The sequence below is a fragment of the Myodes glareolus genome, chromosome 9 (genome assembly GCF_982192425.1).
Source record: "Myodes glareolus chromosome 9, mMyoGla1.1, whole genome shotgun sequence".
NCBI lineage: Eukaryota > Metazoa > Chordata > Mammalia > Rodentia > Cricetidae > Myodes > Myodes glareolus.
In genome coordinates this window covers 1,970,271-1,984,324 of record NC_142034.1, presented here as the reverse complement: position 1 = coordinate 1,984,324, position 14,054 = coordinate 1,970,271, and the positions used below count along the sequence as shown (strand labels likewise).

Genomic DNA, 14,054 nt, shown 5'->3' with positions numbered 1-14,054 from the left:
TAAACAGACCCGACAACTAACAGTGCCTTACCCGTAATCCAATCAGTGGAGCAAAGAAGTTGGAGCCCAAGTCACCAATCACGACGTAGAAGGTAATGCAGGTCCCCAGCATCAGTCCAATCATGCTGCAAAGACGGAAACCAGGCTTTGGGATTGGACTTGAAAGAAAGCGCTGCTTGGTGATCAGAACACAGCACCTTTGCAAGATGCTCGACCCAGGCGCACCCGGCCTGGCACTGCCAGAAATTGGCTGAGTGAGAGACAGTTTTATATGTCCACACTCACAGGGCTAGCTGCTTGGGGCTCTCTCCATTGCACTGGGGGTGACTACTGAGTCACCCTGAACTATTCTCTGTGGTGTACCCTATTTTCCTTCCACAGGAGCTTCAGAAAGTCTCCCAGGTGCAACAAAAACTCACAGTGACGTCAGACAAGTTAAAGGAATAATGAGCGTTTTCTTCTGTTTTTACAATTCCCTGATTTAGAAGCCTAAAAGTGTAATTCCCCGACAATTTTTCAACTCATAAAATTTTACTCTCAATGAAAACAATGACATTTCAGTTTAGTGCCTCCCTTCTGCAGGAGAGCTGGGGACACAGTTTAGAGAACAGCACTGAGATCAGCTACACCAGGAGGAACGTTTTGCTGTGCCCGCCAAGTTTCCCATTCTCACACACTAAGTCTCAGCAAGACTTAGCTACGGCTTTCAGCTTTGACAGCTATCATTTCAGGGTACAGTGAAGGGGCTCCAGCTATTCTCTAAGTAACTCTTCAGGAGCACGGTGGAAGTGTTGAGTCAAGCCACACGGGAAGCACACTGCTCGCTTCCCAACAGCTCCAGCTCCTCCACTGCTGCAGGAAGAGCAGTGGGACCCCACGGCTCACTGCTTACCTGGTCTCCACCAGCATCTTCCCGGCCTTGCCATAGGCATGGAACGCTGGGAAAGAGAAGAGAAGGAAGTTCAATCCACAGTGAGAGAGACTTGGGTAAAAAAGCTGTGGACGGAAGTTTGACAAGCTTCATACGCTAGAAATTTCGTGGATAAGGAAATACTTTAAAACTCTAGTCCCTAGACTTTCTTTAGGACTGCCATCCTCAAATAAAACAACATGAAACACAAAGCAAAGGAAGCATGGGCAGGGGTTTGCGCCGTTGTTTCACATGATATTTTAAGAAGGGGAGAGGAATTCAGGACCCTTAAGTAGTGTGTTCTGCCCACGGCGGCTAGAGTAGCCTGCTTGGAGCAGTGCCAATACAGCCCCACTTAAAGGCAGGGGAAGAGGGAGACCACAAGAGGGACCCAGGAGGGTCAATCCTGCCCCAGAGCCAGTCAACCCTGCCCCAGAACCAGCATTCACACCCTGCATCACAGGGATACTGCCGAGGGCTTCGGATTTGTCCTCTGGTTATGATTTACAGAAAATGGAGCCTTTGCAAGCATGGTGCTCTGGGAAAGGAAGGAACAGGAGCTCTGAGACTCGCCAGGGCCCAGGCCAGCCAGTAAAAGGGCACTGATCATGGCTAACATGCATGGCACAGCAGTGTCCTGCCAGGAGAAAGGCCTCTGTCTTTCACTCCTGACCCAAAACTGTTTCCAGCAGATGAGAAATTAAAAGCTGACTCAACAAGGTCCTTCGTAGGACCTTAGCAGATATCCGGTTACCCAGTGTTTTCCCTCATAGTCCAGCCAGATGAGGGCAAAGGGAAGTTCTGGTCTTCTGGGAGCAGCCAAAGGCAGCGCATGTGACAGGATGGCCTCAACCTTGTCACAGCCCCAGCTTCCTGCCCCTGTTTCCTCCCTCCCTCTGGGCCAGCAGCCCTCTGAGGCTGAAGAGCAGGAAACACACATCCACTGGGTATGAATGAACCAAACAAAATCCGTGCTACTTTTAACTGAGGAGGAGGCAGAGTTGGCAGAAGCCGGACAGTTGGCACCAGCCTCCGCCTGGCCCGGGAACAACAAGGACTTCGGCCTCCAGGGGTCACTCTGGCCTTTCCCAGACTCCGTTGGGAAAGAACCTAGCGTACCCATCAAACCCAGCTCAGAATGTTACCCAAGGTCTAGACTGAGAATTTCAAAAAATGAAAAGCAGTCCAGAGGCGGTGACATCCACAGCTGCCTGCCGTGTCACCACAGGACGCCCTCCAAGCCCTGGGCCGAACACTCAGCATAGGACACAGTCATTCCAATGGCCACTCAAGCCTTCTTACTCTCTAAGAGGAAAGTGGGCTGACTGCACACTTCAAATACAGAACAGCCTGCCCTAGAAAATTCCAGAACACACATGCTTCCCGACACAGAAAACTGGAGGTCATCAGCTAGCCAAAAGACCAGCAGGAGCTGGCACTCTCCTCTCCCAGACCACACTCAACAGGGCCCAGGCCCAAACAGGCTTTCTGCCCACTGCCTGTCCCTAACTTCCCTAAGAAACAGGGCCACAGGACACCAGGCAAAAGTGATTCCCCTCCACCTGCACACAATACCCAGCAACAGCAAAGCAAGAAAGAGGTGCTATTCAAGATGGGACACAGAAGAGGCAGGAAAGAGGCTGCTGTTCATGACTAGGGCAATACACGGCAGGGAAGGCTGGCCGGAGACTTTAATTGTGCCACTCCTGGCACAGGGTGGGAGGAACAGCCCTGGAGGAGGATCCCCACGGCGGCATGGGCACAAGGCCAGCAGAGCTGGGCAGATGCATAGTAAACATCCTCAGCTCCAGGAGGCTGGGGCAGCATAAAAAAACAGGCGTCAGAGAGCTCTACTTGGCAGTCTTGCTCACCAGCCCAAAGGGCAGGTACATAGGCACTCAAGGACGTGCAAGAAGAGACACTGACCCAGCATGCCCTTGCAGGTGCCACTCTAGGCCCACGAAGACTGAGATGCACACTGACCAGGAGCCATGGTGACACAGCTCCAGCAACATCCACGACCAACAGCAGAAAACTCCAGATGCCAGGGGACTGGCGCGCAGTTTCCACTGCTCGAGAAGGCGGCTTCCACCCCAGAGCACACACTTCCAGGGCAGGGTCTAAAGTTCAAGAGTTTCCCAGGAGTCACTGATATGTCTGTGTTATCTTCCATCGTGGTTTTATTTGTTTGTTTTTGTCAACTTGACGTCTAGAAGGACTCTCAATTGAGAAAATGCCTCCATCAGATTTCCCGTAGTAAGTCTGTAGGAAATTTTCTTAATTAACGATTGATTTGGGAGGACCCAGCTCACTGTGGGCAGTGACACACATGGACAGGCGGTCCTGAATTGTATAAGAAAGCAGACTCAGCAAGATATGAGGAGTAAAGGCCGGGCGGTGGTGGTGCATGCCTTTAATCCCAGCACTTGGGAGGCAGAGGCAGGCGGATCTCTGTGAGTTCGAGGCCAGCCTGGTCTACAAGAGCTAGTTCCAGGACAGGCACCAAAAACTACAGAGAAACCCTGTCTCAAAAATCAAAAAAAAAAAAAAAAAAAAAAAAAGATATGAGGAGTAAGCCAGTGAGGAGCACCCCCAATGGTCTCTGCTTCGGTCCCTGCCCGGACTTCCCTCAGTGACAGGGTGCAACCTGAGAGTTGTAAAATAAAACAAGCCCACCAGGCGGGCAGTGGCACAAACCTTTAATCCCAGCACTCAGAAGGCATAGACAGGCGGAGCTCTGTGAGTTCGAGTCCAGCCTGGTTTATAGAGCGAGTTCCAGGACAGGCAAAAAAGTCACAGAGAAACACTGTCTTGGAAAACCAGAAAGATAAAATAAACCATTTCCTCGCCAAGTTGATTTGGCCATGGTGTTTTATCATGCACTAGCAACCCTAACTAATACACCTTCTGAAATGAAATGAACTCAAAAGGCCATGTGGAACGTGACAAGCTGGGCACTGAAGCAGGAGGTGAGGCATTTATAAAAGCCGTCCGAACACCAAGGACAAACACAGCAAACTGAAGCCCAAATCACCAACAACCCCACTGTGCTGTGGTTCTCCACCCTGTAGACATCATTCTCCAGGAAGGTGTCTGTCAGACAAGAGCGGCCACTGCTACGGCTGGTAACACCTAAGACTTAAATGCCAAGTAGCCGAGTGAGAAATAGGTCCCCAGACTCCCCCTGCAGCACAAATGGTAAACAGGCTCCTGTTGAAGACATAACCACCACCCCGGACATTCTTCATCTTCGTCCACGGTCTCCAAATGAGGACACAGGCCATCTGTACACCTCATCTACAGAGCCCCAGTGTCCGTGACCCAACCCAGGGTCCTCTCATGCATCCACAGACAGAGGCCATCTGTCGGGTCTGCTATACCTTGAGGGAATGAGGGCCTCACCATCCGAGCACCCTGATGGCTGCAGCATTAGCACACAGGGACTTCTGGCCCATCGAGAGGACAAAGGACAAGGAAGAGAGCTCCATACTACCTGTAGGGCCGACCATGGCCAGAGGAGGCTCAGGAGACCCCCACACAGCTAGTCACCCCACCTCATAGACGAAGGTAAACAGGTGCTGAGCTGACAGGCCTGAAGACTGTCTGGGGACCTAGACACTGCGACTAGGGAGACCAGGATTCCAAGAAATTGTCTAGAGGTTCAGAGAGCTCTGAGGGCCCAGAAGACTATCTGAAGTCCTGGAAGACTGAGGGCCCAGGAAACTATCCAGCGGCCCAGGAGGTTGAAAGTCTAAGAGACTCACATGGAGCTCATACAACTAAGCCACGTTGTTCAAGATCTGGGCAGTGATGGTGCACACCTTTAATCCCAGCACTCAGGAGGCAGAAGCAGGCAGATTTCTCAGTTCAAGACCAATCTAGTCTACAGACTGAGTTCTAGAATAGCCAGGGCTACACAGAGAAACCGTGTCTCAAAAGAACAGAAAAAAGAAAAGAAAAAAAAAAGCACAAGTCAGAGTACTGGGAACTTGGACTCTGTTGTTTCCAGTAAGTTCTCACAGTCAGTCAAAGCTGCAGCCCTAGGAAGTCAGCATTTAGAGGTGTCCATTTGACAATTTTCCCTCCATCTCCCACATCTAGACAAACCGGTTTGAGTTTTCAGAGACTTTCGAAGAATAACTGGCTGGCTGGCCAAGTATAAGAAGCCATGGCTTCCCCAGCCCAGGGCCTCACATCTTTCAGGACACAGGAGCTGGAACTTCAGCTATAAAACATGGACAGAGATCTCAGCAGCAAAGGACTACACACTGCAACATGTCTCCATACCACCAAGAGCACTCCATCCACCTCACCCCTGCATTCTGGTAGGCAGAACTGGCTGCCTCAGTGTGGAGCAAGTTTAACTGATAAACCTCAGTTCCTCAAGTGACACAAAAGAGAGAAGGTCAGGAGTTGACATCAGAGTACTGGTGCCGCCACAAAGCATGCTGGGAAGAAACAAGAGGCCAAACTGCAGAAGACCATGTGTACCTCCAGAGGAGGGCAGGTGGAGGAGTGGCGCCTCCCGCCTCTCTCTGCGCGTTGTTCCAATTCGGTTCTCAAGAACAACTTCATCTCATTCGCCCCAAACCCTGCACCGTTTTCCTCACTGGACAGCGAGAACGAGGGTCAGAGGCCAGGCGCCGTGCAGGTGAGAGCAGCGGTCCAGAGGCTAGCTGGGGGCCAGAAACATCCCCAGGAGGCCGGAAATTTCCTTCCCACTGTCCCCCACAAGACCAAGTTCCAACAATAGAAGAGTGGCCCTCTGACCCCCAGGTCAAGGAATCACAGAATGAGCTAGACAGCAAGAAAGTCCAAACCTGGCGGGCAGAAAGAACCAGGCTTCACATGCCAACCTGAGAGAACAAAAAAGTAAGGCACCCTCGGTGCCCTTGAAGCTGCCAACCCGAGAGGACAGGAAAGTAAGGCACCCTTGGTGCCCTTGAAGCCAAACTACCCAGAGAAAAGCAGAGTGCAGCATTTGGTCCTGTGGGTGAAACTGCTTAAACTGAAAAGATCTAGAGGGACAGAACGCAATCAACAGTCCTGGGAGAAAATTCCACCCCTCAGGCAGATGAGCACTACTGAGTCCCAGCCACAGCTGGACTGAAGCGTGTACACCGTGGGCACCGAGTCCCAGCCACAACTGGACTGAAGGGTGTACACCGTGGGCACTGAGACTCAGCCACAGCTGGACTGAAGCGTGTTCACCATGGGCACGGAGTCCCAGCCGCAGCTGACTGAAGAGCGTCCACCATGGACACTGAGCCACAGCCACAGCTGACTGAAGCGTGTCCACCGTGGGCACAGAGTCCCAGCCACAGCTGACTGAAGCATGTGGAGTTCTAGGAGTTGGAGGTGCTCCTTTCAGCAACCCCAAGGAAGGGTTCAGGGTACGGGGAGCTAGAGGCAGCAGAAGGCTATGGAACAGCAAGTCTACCAGACCTGGAGGGCAAGTATGTGCATCTGTCTGTGCTAAAGAGGCAGGAGCTCAAGGGCGAGAAAGAGGCCTGCTGCTTGTACCCTCCGCCTTGGTTCAATTCTGAGGCAGGTAAGTGATTCTGCTTTTGTCTTGTTTCAGTTCTGAGACATGATTTCTCTGTGAAGCCCTGGCTGTCCTGAAATTCACCCTGTAGACCAGGATGGCCCCAAACTCAGAGATCTACCTGTCTCTGCCTCCCAAGTGCTAGGATTTAAGTTGTGCACGGTCAGGGTTTTTTTGTTTTTGTTTTTTTTTAATTTTTCAACAGTGTTATCCACTGTAAGTTTTAAAAAATTACTTTATTCAACACTTAAAAGGCAGGGAGGGAGGAAGAAAGAGTAGCAGAGAAAAATATATACCTCACTAAAAACAGCCTGGCGGTGGTGGCGCATGCCTTTAAGCCCAGCACTCGGGAGGCAGAGGCAGGCAGATCTCTGTGAGTTTGAGGCCAGCCTGGTCTACAGAGCGAGTTCCAGGACAGGCTCCATAGCTACTGAAAAACCTGTGTTAAAAAAACCAAATCAAGGGACTGGTGAGATGGCTCAGTGGTTAAGAGCACTGACTGCTCCTCCAGAGGACCCGGGTTCAATTCCCAGCACCCACATGGTGGCTCGTAGCTGTCTTTAAATCCAGTTCAAGAGAATCTGACATCATTATACCAATGTGCATGATTTAAAGTTTAATAAAGTTTAAAAAAAAAACAAAACTGGGGGCTGGAGAGATGGCTCAGTGGTTAAGAGCATTGCCTGCTCTCCCAAAGGTCCAGAGTTCAATTCCCAGCAACTACATGGTGGCTCACAACCATCTGTAATGAGGTCTGGTGCCCTCTTCTGGCCTGTAGGCATACACACAGACAGAATAATGTATACATAATAAATAAATAAATATTTTAAAAAAAAACAATAAAAACAATTTTTAAAAAGTAACGAAACGGGGCTGGAGAGATGGCTCAGAGGTTAAGAGCACTGGCTGTTCTTCTAGATAGTCCTGAGTTCAATTCCCAGCAACCACGTGGTGGCTCACAGCCATCTACAATGAGATCTGGTGCCAACACTGTATACACAATAAATAAGTAAATCTTTAAAAAAAAAAAAAGTAATGAAACGAAAAAAAATAAGTGACTTTAATTTCCTTTCTTAATATATATATATATATATATATATATATATATATGGCAAGTAGGTCTCTGTGAGTTCTAGGCCAGCCTGATCTACATAGCGAGTTCCAGGACAGTTAGGACTGTTACACAGAGAAACCCTGTCTAGTTGTAGTCATTATCATGTGTGCATATGTGTGTGTCTGTGTTTGTGCCACACTGTGGACGTGTAGGTCAGAGGACACCTGTGGAGCTGGTGCTCGCCTTCTACCGCTACCACCTGTTCGTGGTTCCAGGAATTGAACTCAGGCTGCCAGGTTTTGCAGCAACTCACGGACCATCTCATCAGCCCTGATTTCATTTCATGGAGCCCAAGCTGGCCTCAAACACGCTGTGAAGCCAAGCATAGGATGGATGAACATCTTATCTTCCTGTGCTAGGATTACAGACAGGCACCATCACACCCACCTTACATTAAAATTAAAAAAAAAAAAATCAGGAGTGGGGTAGCGCACACCTTTAATCCCAGCACTTGGGAGAAGAGTTAGGAGGATCTCTGTGAGTTTGAGGCCAGCCTGGTTTACAAAGCAAGTTCTAGGACAGCCAAGGCTACATAGAGAAACCTGGTCTCAGAAACAAAACAAAACAAAACAAAACAAAAAACTCCTTTAAAAGAAATAGAAGAAAAATAACTAAACAAGAGAAATAAGATTCCCGCCCCCAAACTCCCCAAGCAAGAACATCAGATTTCGTGGGAAGGGCCAATGGCTTTCGCCAGCACGCTGAAAGTTGGGCCTTACCCAGGCCAGCATAGGTTCTCCTCTTGCTCAGGCTGGCCGACTTCACCAAGAACATGCACGACTGGTGTGTCATCCAGGAGCAGAAGACCAAGAGCAGGGCCCCCAGGACGATGCCACACTGTAGGGTGGAGAGGAAAAGACACATTTGCAAAATCAGATCTTCTTCAAGTCTCCAGTTCATACCTCCGTAGCAGTCAGAGCTCATGCAGGACCTCATGCTCCGTCTGCGTCCATGGGAGGCCCTGACATCCTGCGCATGGCACCTGAAAACGGTTCCCTAAAATAGAAGCCCGAGCAGTGAGTACTGTTTTAAAAGAGGCTTGTTAGTCCCAGGTCTACCGGGTGAGACCACCAGCTAGCAGCCCACACTCCCTACACGCCCCTCGGAAACATGGTCTAGAAGGACTAGGAATGAGTGTCTTCCTTATAAACCGATGCCGACCACAGGATCCTGCGACAACTCTTAGACCTTTCCCTTAACAGAAATGAAATGTCCACGCACAAACCTGTACATCTACAGTGAGTTTAGCCATAACCGAAAGAAGAAAGCAAGCCCATGGCCTTCAAAGGTGATAGAAAAACAACTGTGGTCTAGCATGCAGAGAAATGTCATTTAGCACTAAGGTTTAGAACCCCCAACCCTTCCATGGCATGGATACACCACGCTGTAGGAGAGAAGGGGACGGAAAGGTAGCGTACAGTGTGTTGTCACATAGATAGAAAAGGCTAACAGTGGGGACAGACAGCAGGTCATGCGGCTGAGGGAGGGAGAGCTGCTGACTACAGAGGGGCAGAGGTGACATTTTGGGATGACAGAACTCTATTCCATGTCCTGACCACAGTAGCAACACTATTGTATGCATCCATCAAAACCCAAGAAGCCACACCCTGAAACAGGTGCATTTTAATGCAAGAAAACTACCCCACAATAACTCTAACACTCAAGGCATCAGGGGTCTGGGCCAGGCATGATGTTCCAGAGTCTTAATCCCAGTACTCAGAGGACAAAGGCAGGTGCCTCTCTGTGGGTTCAAGACCATCCTGGTCTACATAGCTGGTGAGACCTTGTTTCGAAAAAAAAAAAAAAAAAGCCAGTTGGTGGTGGCACTCAGGAAGCAAAGGCAGGAGAATGTCTGTGAATTTGAGGCCAGAATTTATCTGATCTACAGATAAAGTTCCAAGACAGCCAGGGCTACACAGAGGAAACCCTGTCTCAACATCAGTGATTTGAGGGTGCAGCTCAGCACTAGAAAGTTTGCCTGGGATCAGAGTTTCAACACTACAAAATATTTTAAAAAAAAACAAATAAACTAAACAAAATAAAAAAAATTAAACAAAACACCACTAGATCAGTTCAGTCTGCTACCAAACGGGGAACTGGGAAGAAGGGTTATGGGGGCTTCCTGTACTTTCTCAGTTGGCCACAAAGCAGAAACTGCTAAAAATAAATAAACAAATATATAAACAACAAACCACAAGGTAACATCCAATTCTCACCAGTATGGCTCAAAGACCCACGAAACCAAACACTGCAGAGGACACCTGTGCTGGCAGCCTCCCCACCCCTCACCCTCTAGGTCCCTAGGGCAGGCAGGATCCGTGTCTCCCAAAGGAACACAGGCGTGGTCTGCACACAACATGGACTATCAACCAGATGCTGACTCCTACACATGATCCCACCTCCTCCAGGTCAAACCACCAACCTCTGGCACGAGCCTGTGGTAGGTGGTGGTTCTCTGGTGGGCAGAGAACTGGTAAGTGTGCCAGCATGGTGGGATTCCTCTGTGTACACCAAGATTCTCTATCTCCCTTCACTTCGTGAAAATTCAAGAGTACAAGTACACTGAAAGTGTGCGCCGTTTTCTACACACTGAATGACCATGAAGTGTTTCTCTTTTTAAAATGGCCAGAATCACTAAACAAACTAGCATTAAACCCTGGATTTTTAAACACGTACACACATCCCCCAATACTCTCTCCCCTGGATCAGATGGCTCTGCCCCAAGGTCCCTGACAGGCTTTGGGCACACATGGTGTGACTGTTTCTAGTTTGGCTTGCACACCGGGCTCCCCTACTACATTTCGAGCTCTTCCCAAGTAGTCTCCAGGTGGCTCATCTTCACAGGCTCCAGCAGAGGTCTAGCACCCATGCACAGCAGTGTTCCAGCCTCGAATCTGCTCAGTCACCGCGGCCCGGACATCTACCTTCTCAGGCATCTACCACAGAGCCCAGTGAAGGGTCACACTACACAGACAGGCAGCAGAGATGACAGGGTTCACGTGGAGATTTGAAACCAGCCAACACTCCCTATCCCAGGATGCAGTTCTGCTGACAGGCCAGTTGCCATGGACACTGGGACACGTAGGCACTTCAGAAACACCCAGAAGTGGCTGACTCAACACTGGGGTTCACAATACAGATGACAGTCCAGAGGGTCTAGCTCTGTCCTTCTGCCTGCATTCATCAACCATATCAGACCTTACATAGGAACCTCGATGCAGTCTCAAATCAGGAGAGTATGCAGAGGATCAAAATTTCCCTGATCAAAAAAATAAATAAAAAAAATAAAAATAAAAAATTCCCTTTTATCCTGGAGATGTGAAATGTAAGACATTCTAAGTGGTTTTAATCTAATATTAAATTATCAATAACCCACTTTCACTTCCAAATGTCTTTTGCAAAATCATTTTCCACGTCACCTCTTGGGTGTCATCAGGTGGAAGTAGTGAGTCTTTGCCCTGAGGTCCCACTGTCTCCACAGCAGAGGACCGCAGCACACGTGGCATCAATGAGTGGAGAGGGGACGGAAAGCCCCACCACGTCTTTCGTTAACAGAGTCATTACACAACGCGATGTTTCCATCGGCTTCCGCAAAGCATTGGTAGATTCAACAGAGCCGCGTAGAAATACCCATCTTTTCGTGTAGCGCTCAACGTTGAAATAACACCAAACTTTTCGGTTTTTCCAACAAGGGTGATATAAGCACAGAGCGGACCAAACGCACAGTGTTTGTGCAACAGAGCTCTCAGAAGAAGTCAAACCTAGGCAATGCTTTAAATCACCTTGATTAACCATGTTGGAAGCCGGAACTGAGGACCGGCATGCTTCCGTGCAGTCGGTCAGAGTCACTAACAACAGGATGAACAAAAACACTATTAATCCGCTAATTTCTCTTTCAGTGTGCCCTTCCGTGGGGTATTGTTAGTGGACACGGAGCGCGCAGACTCAGAAGACAACGCGCGAGGACGTTGCCTGGGAGCTCCTTCCCTGCCGGCTGGGCTCACACACGCTTTCCACCAGCCGAGCGCTTCAAACTGATGGCCCCGGTGACCCCGACTCACCTGTTTGAAGCAGAAAGGCATGGTGAGGACGCTGACCCCCACAATGCTGTTTACGACGTTCGTGATCAGCCCCCATTTGGAGGTGGAAGCTGCGGTCATTTTGAGGGTCTGGGGACCGGGACAGCTAACGCGACCCTAGCTAACCCTACACCTGCAGCATGGGGTCCGTGGACAGGCGTCGCGGAGATCAGCCTTCAGACCCTGCCAGGCTACGCAGCTGCCTGACAGCCATGGTTCCAGGTTCCCGCCTCCAACTCGCGGGAGTGGAGCAGAGACCCGGAAGAGCCGCAGGCAACGCCAGCAACACCTCAGCTCCGCTTCGCTGCCTCCGGCGCACAAACTTCCGCCTTCCAAGTGTCCGCTGCCAGGAAGTGACGGTGTCATGGGCGGGATGAGGTGGGACGTCAGCCAACAAAAAGCGAGTGTACGCGCGGAGCTCGGGTAGGAGGCGTGGCTTTGGTGGGAGCCTGAGGCGGGGCCGGGCGGAACCCTAGCCAATAACAGGTGTGTAGGGGCAAAACGACGAGGCGTGGTGGGCGGGGCGATGGGGTGCGATGGGCGGGGTGGCGGGATGCGATGGGCGGGGCGGGGATGCAATGTGAGGCCGGCGCGGTGTGGTGGGTGAAGCGGTGGGGCAGTGGGCGGGGTCGTGGGTGAGATGGGCGGGACGGCGGAATGTGTTGGGCGGGGCTGTGAGATGTGGTGGGCGGGGCAGTGGGCGGGGCCTGAGTCAGGGCTGGACCCACACGTCAGTGTTCCGGTTTCCACGTTTAGTCTATGAACTTTTGCTCCTTCTCTGGAATCTGGGGCGCCGGAGGACAAGTGATTTGCGGGGTACAGCCTCTTGCTGGAAGAACAGGAGAGAAATGAAAGCACTAACCTCCGAGTGAGGAGTGAGTTCTTGAGGGTTTATTTTCAGGTCTTAGCCCACAGGAAGGATTTTGGGTCACATTTGGCGGGAACCGTAACTGTCTAGACTGAAAGCCAATTTATTGGGACAAAATTAGCATGTGTGTTTTACGAATGAATCTCCGGGACACCGAGAGGTTCAGAGACTCAGCCAAAGTCAAACAACGTGTAGGAGGGAGCATGGGAATGTGTGTGCTTGGTACCCAGAGCACCAAGAGGAAATAATCTACTGTCCTAATATGAAAAAAAAAAAAAGCAAAGGAAAGAAAGAGGGAGGAGAGACCAGAGAACGCTAGGAGGACTTCAAGAGATGGTGGCTTCTGGACTCGAAGGGCTATTGATAATTCTTCCTGGAGTAATGGACGCTAAGGAGACTTAGAGAAGAAAGAAATCCATCCATCGCATCTGTGGGTCACTGGCACCTGGCAGTGTCTGAGGACCTGAGGTCTGAGAGATTCCCACAATAATTCCCAGCAGCTAGAGTCATGCACTGCGAGAAAACGATCTTGAGGGCGGCCTCACAGGGCCACCTGCGCATCTTAAACAAGGATCAAATTCTTCAAGCATCAGGCGAGCAGCCTCTGGGGTACAGAGTCGTACTCCCCCTCAGATGGGAGAGGAAAAACAGGAAAAGCCAGGGTAAGGAGTAACAGAAAACAAATAAATGTATAACTGAATACAAATAGATGTCTGAATTCATTTTTTGTAAGTGAACAGAAATTGTCCTTGTCCCCTTTATGTGTGGCTGTTGTTAGTCTCAGGTAAACCTAGAAGTAGAGTTGCAGATTCAAGAGCATGCATGACTCTGACCTCGTTTGATCTTGCCGAAGTTGGATGGGTACTGCCTTTCTTCCTCAGTAGCTCGGGAGTACAGCCCTTGCCCTGCATGCACTAGATCCTGTGTTAGATCCCAGCGCTGCAATAAATCCAACACTGAAATGGACTGCCTTGGGAATGGCCTCCTGGGAAGAGTCGTTGCCCCTCAGATGTTACAGTCTCTGTCACACCTATTCTGCTCTCCATTGTAGCTCAAACACTGCCAGGAGCAACATATAAACAAGGGGATGGTTACGCCAGCCAATAAGACTTTATTTATAACAAGGTCTTGCCTGATTTGGCCTAAGGGCTCTAGGCTCTGGGCCCCCTGCTCTATAGTGTCCCCAACACTTGTCACCATCAGTTTGTTCAATCTGAGGAATCAAACAGAATCTCGTTCTTTGAATTTCTTCTTTCTAATCACGAGTGAGGTTAATCATCTATTCATATTTTTACCCTCTATTCATTGTTCTTTGGTGAAATGCATGCTCTTTTTTTTTCTTTTCAACAGTTCTTTGGGATTTTGGGTTCTTTTGTGCTTTGATAACTAACCCTGCGGCCCTCCATGTGGGTTTGTCTGCTGTCTCCCAACATCACATTAGGTTTTCATCATTGCTGTAACGAACGAGGGGCTGGGGAGATGGACTCGCGGTCAAAGTGCATGTTGCAGTGGTAAAGGACCAGAGTTCAGATCCCTAG

General features: G+C 49.9%; 1 protein-coding gene across 5 annotated transcripts in view; it reads right to left on the bottom strand.

Annotated features, from left to right (window-relative positions):
- The window catches only part of Slc38a10 (solute carrier family 38 member 10), a 46,418-nt gene extending 34,439 nt beyond the window's left edge, over positions 1–11,979 (bottom strand). For 4 of the 5 annotated variants that reach the window (XM_048429387.3, XM_048429393.3, XM_048429389.3 and 1 more), the window contains exons 1-4: positions 11,631–11,979; positions 8,289–8,406; positions 893–938; positions 32–125 (exon numbers count right to left, since the gene is read on the bottom strand). In XM_048429387.3, coding sequence (XP_048285344.3) covers positions 32–125; positions 893–938; positions 8,289–8,406; positions 11,631–11,729 — 357 coding nt within the window. In that variant the 5' untranslated portion in view covers positions 11,730–11,979. The remainder of the gene's footprint in view (positions 1–31; positions 126–892; positions 939–8,288; positions 8,407–11,630) is intronic. The other variant, XM_048429390.3, reaches the window with a different exon arrangement.
- Positions 11,980–14,054: the final 2,075 nt, after the last annotated feature.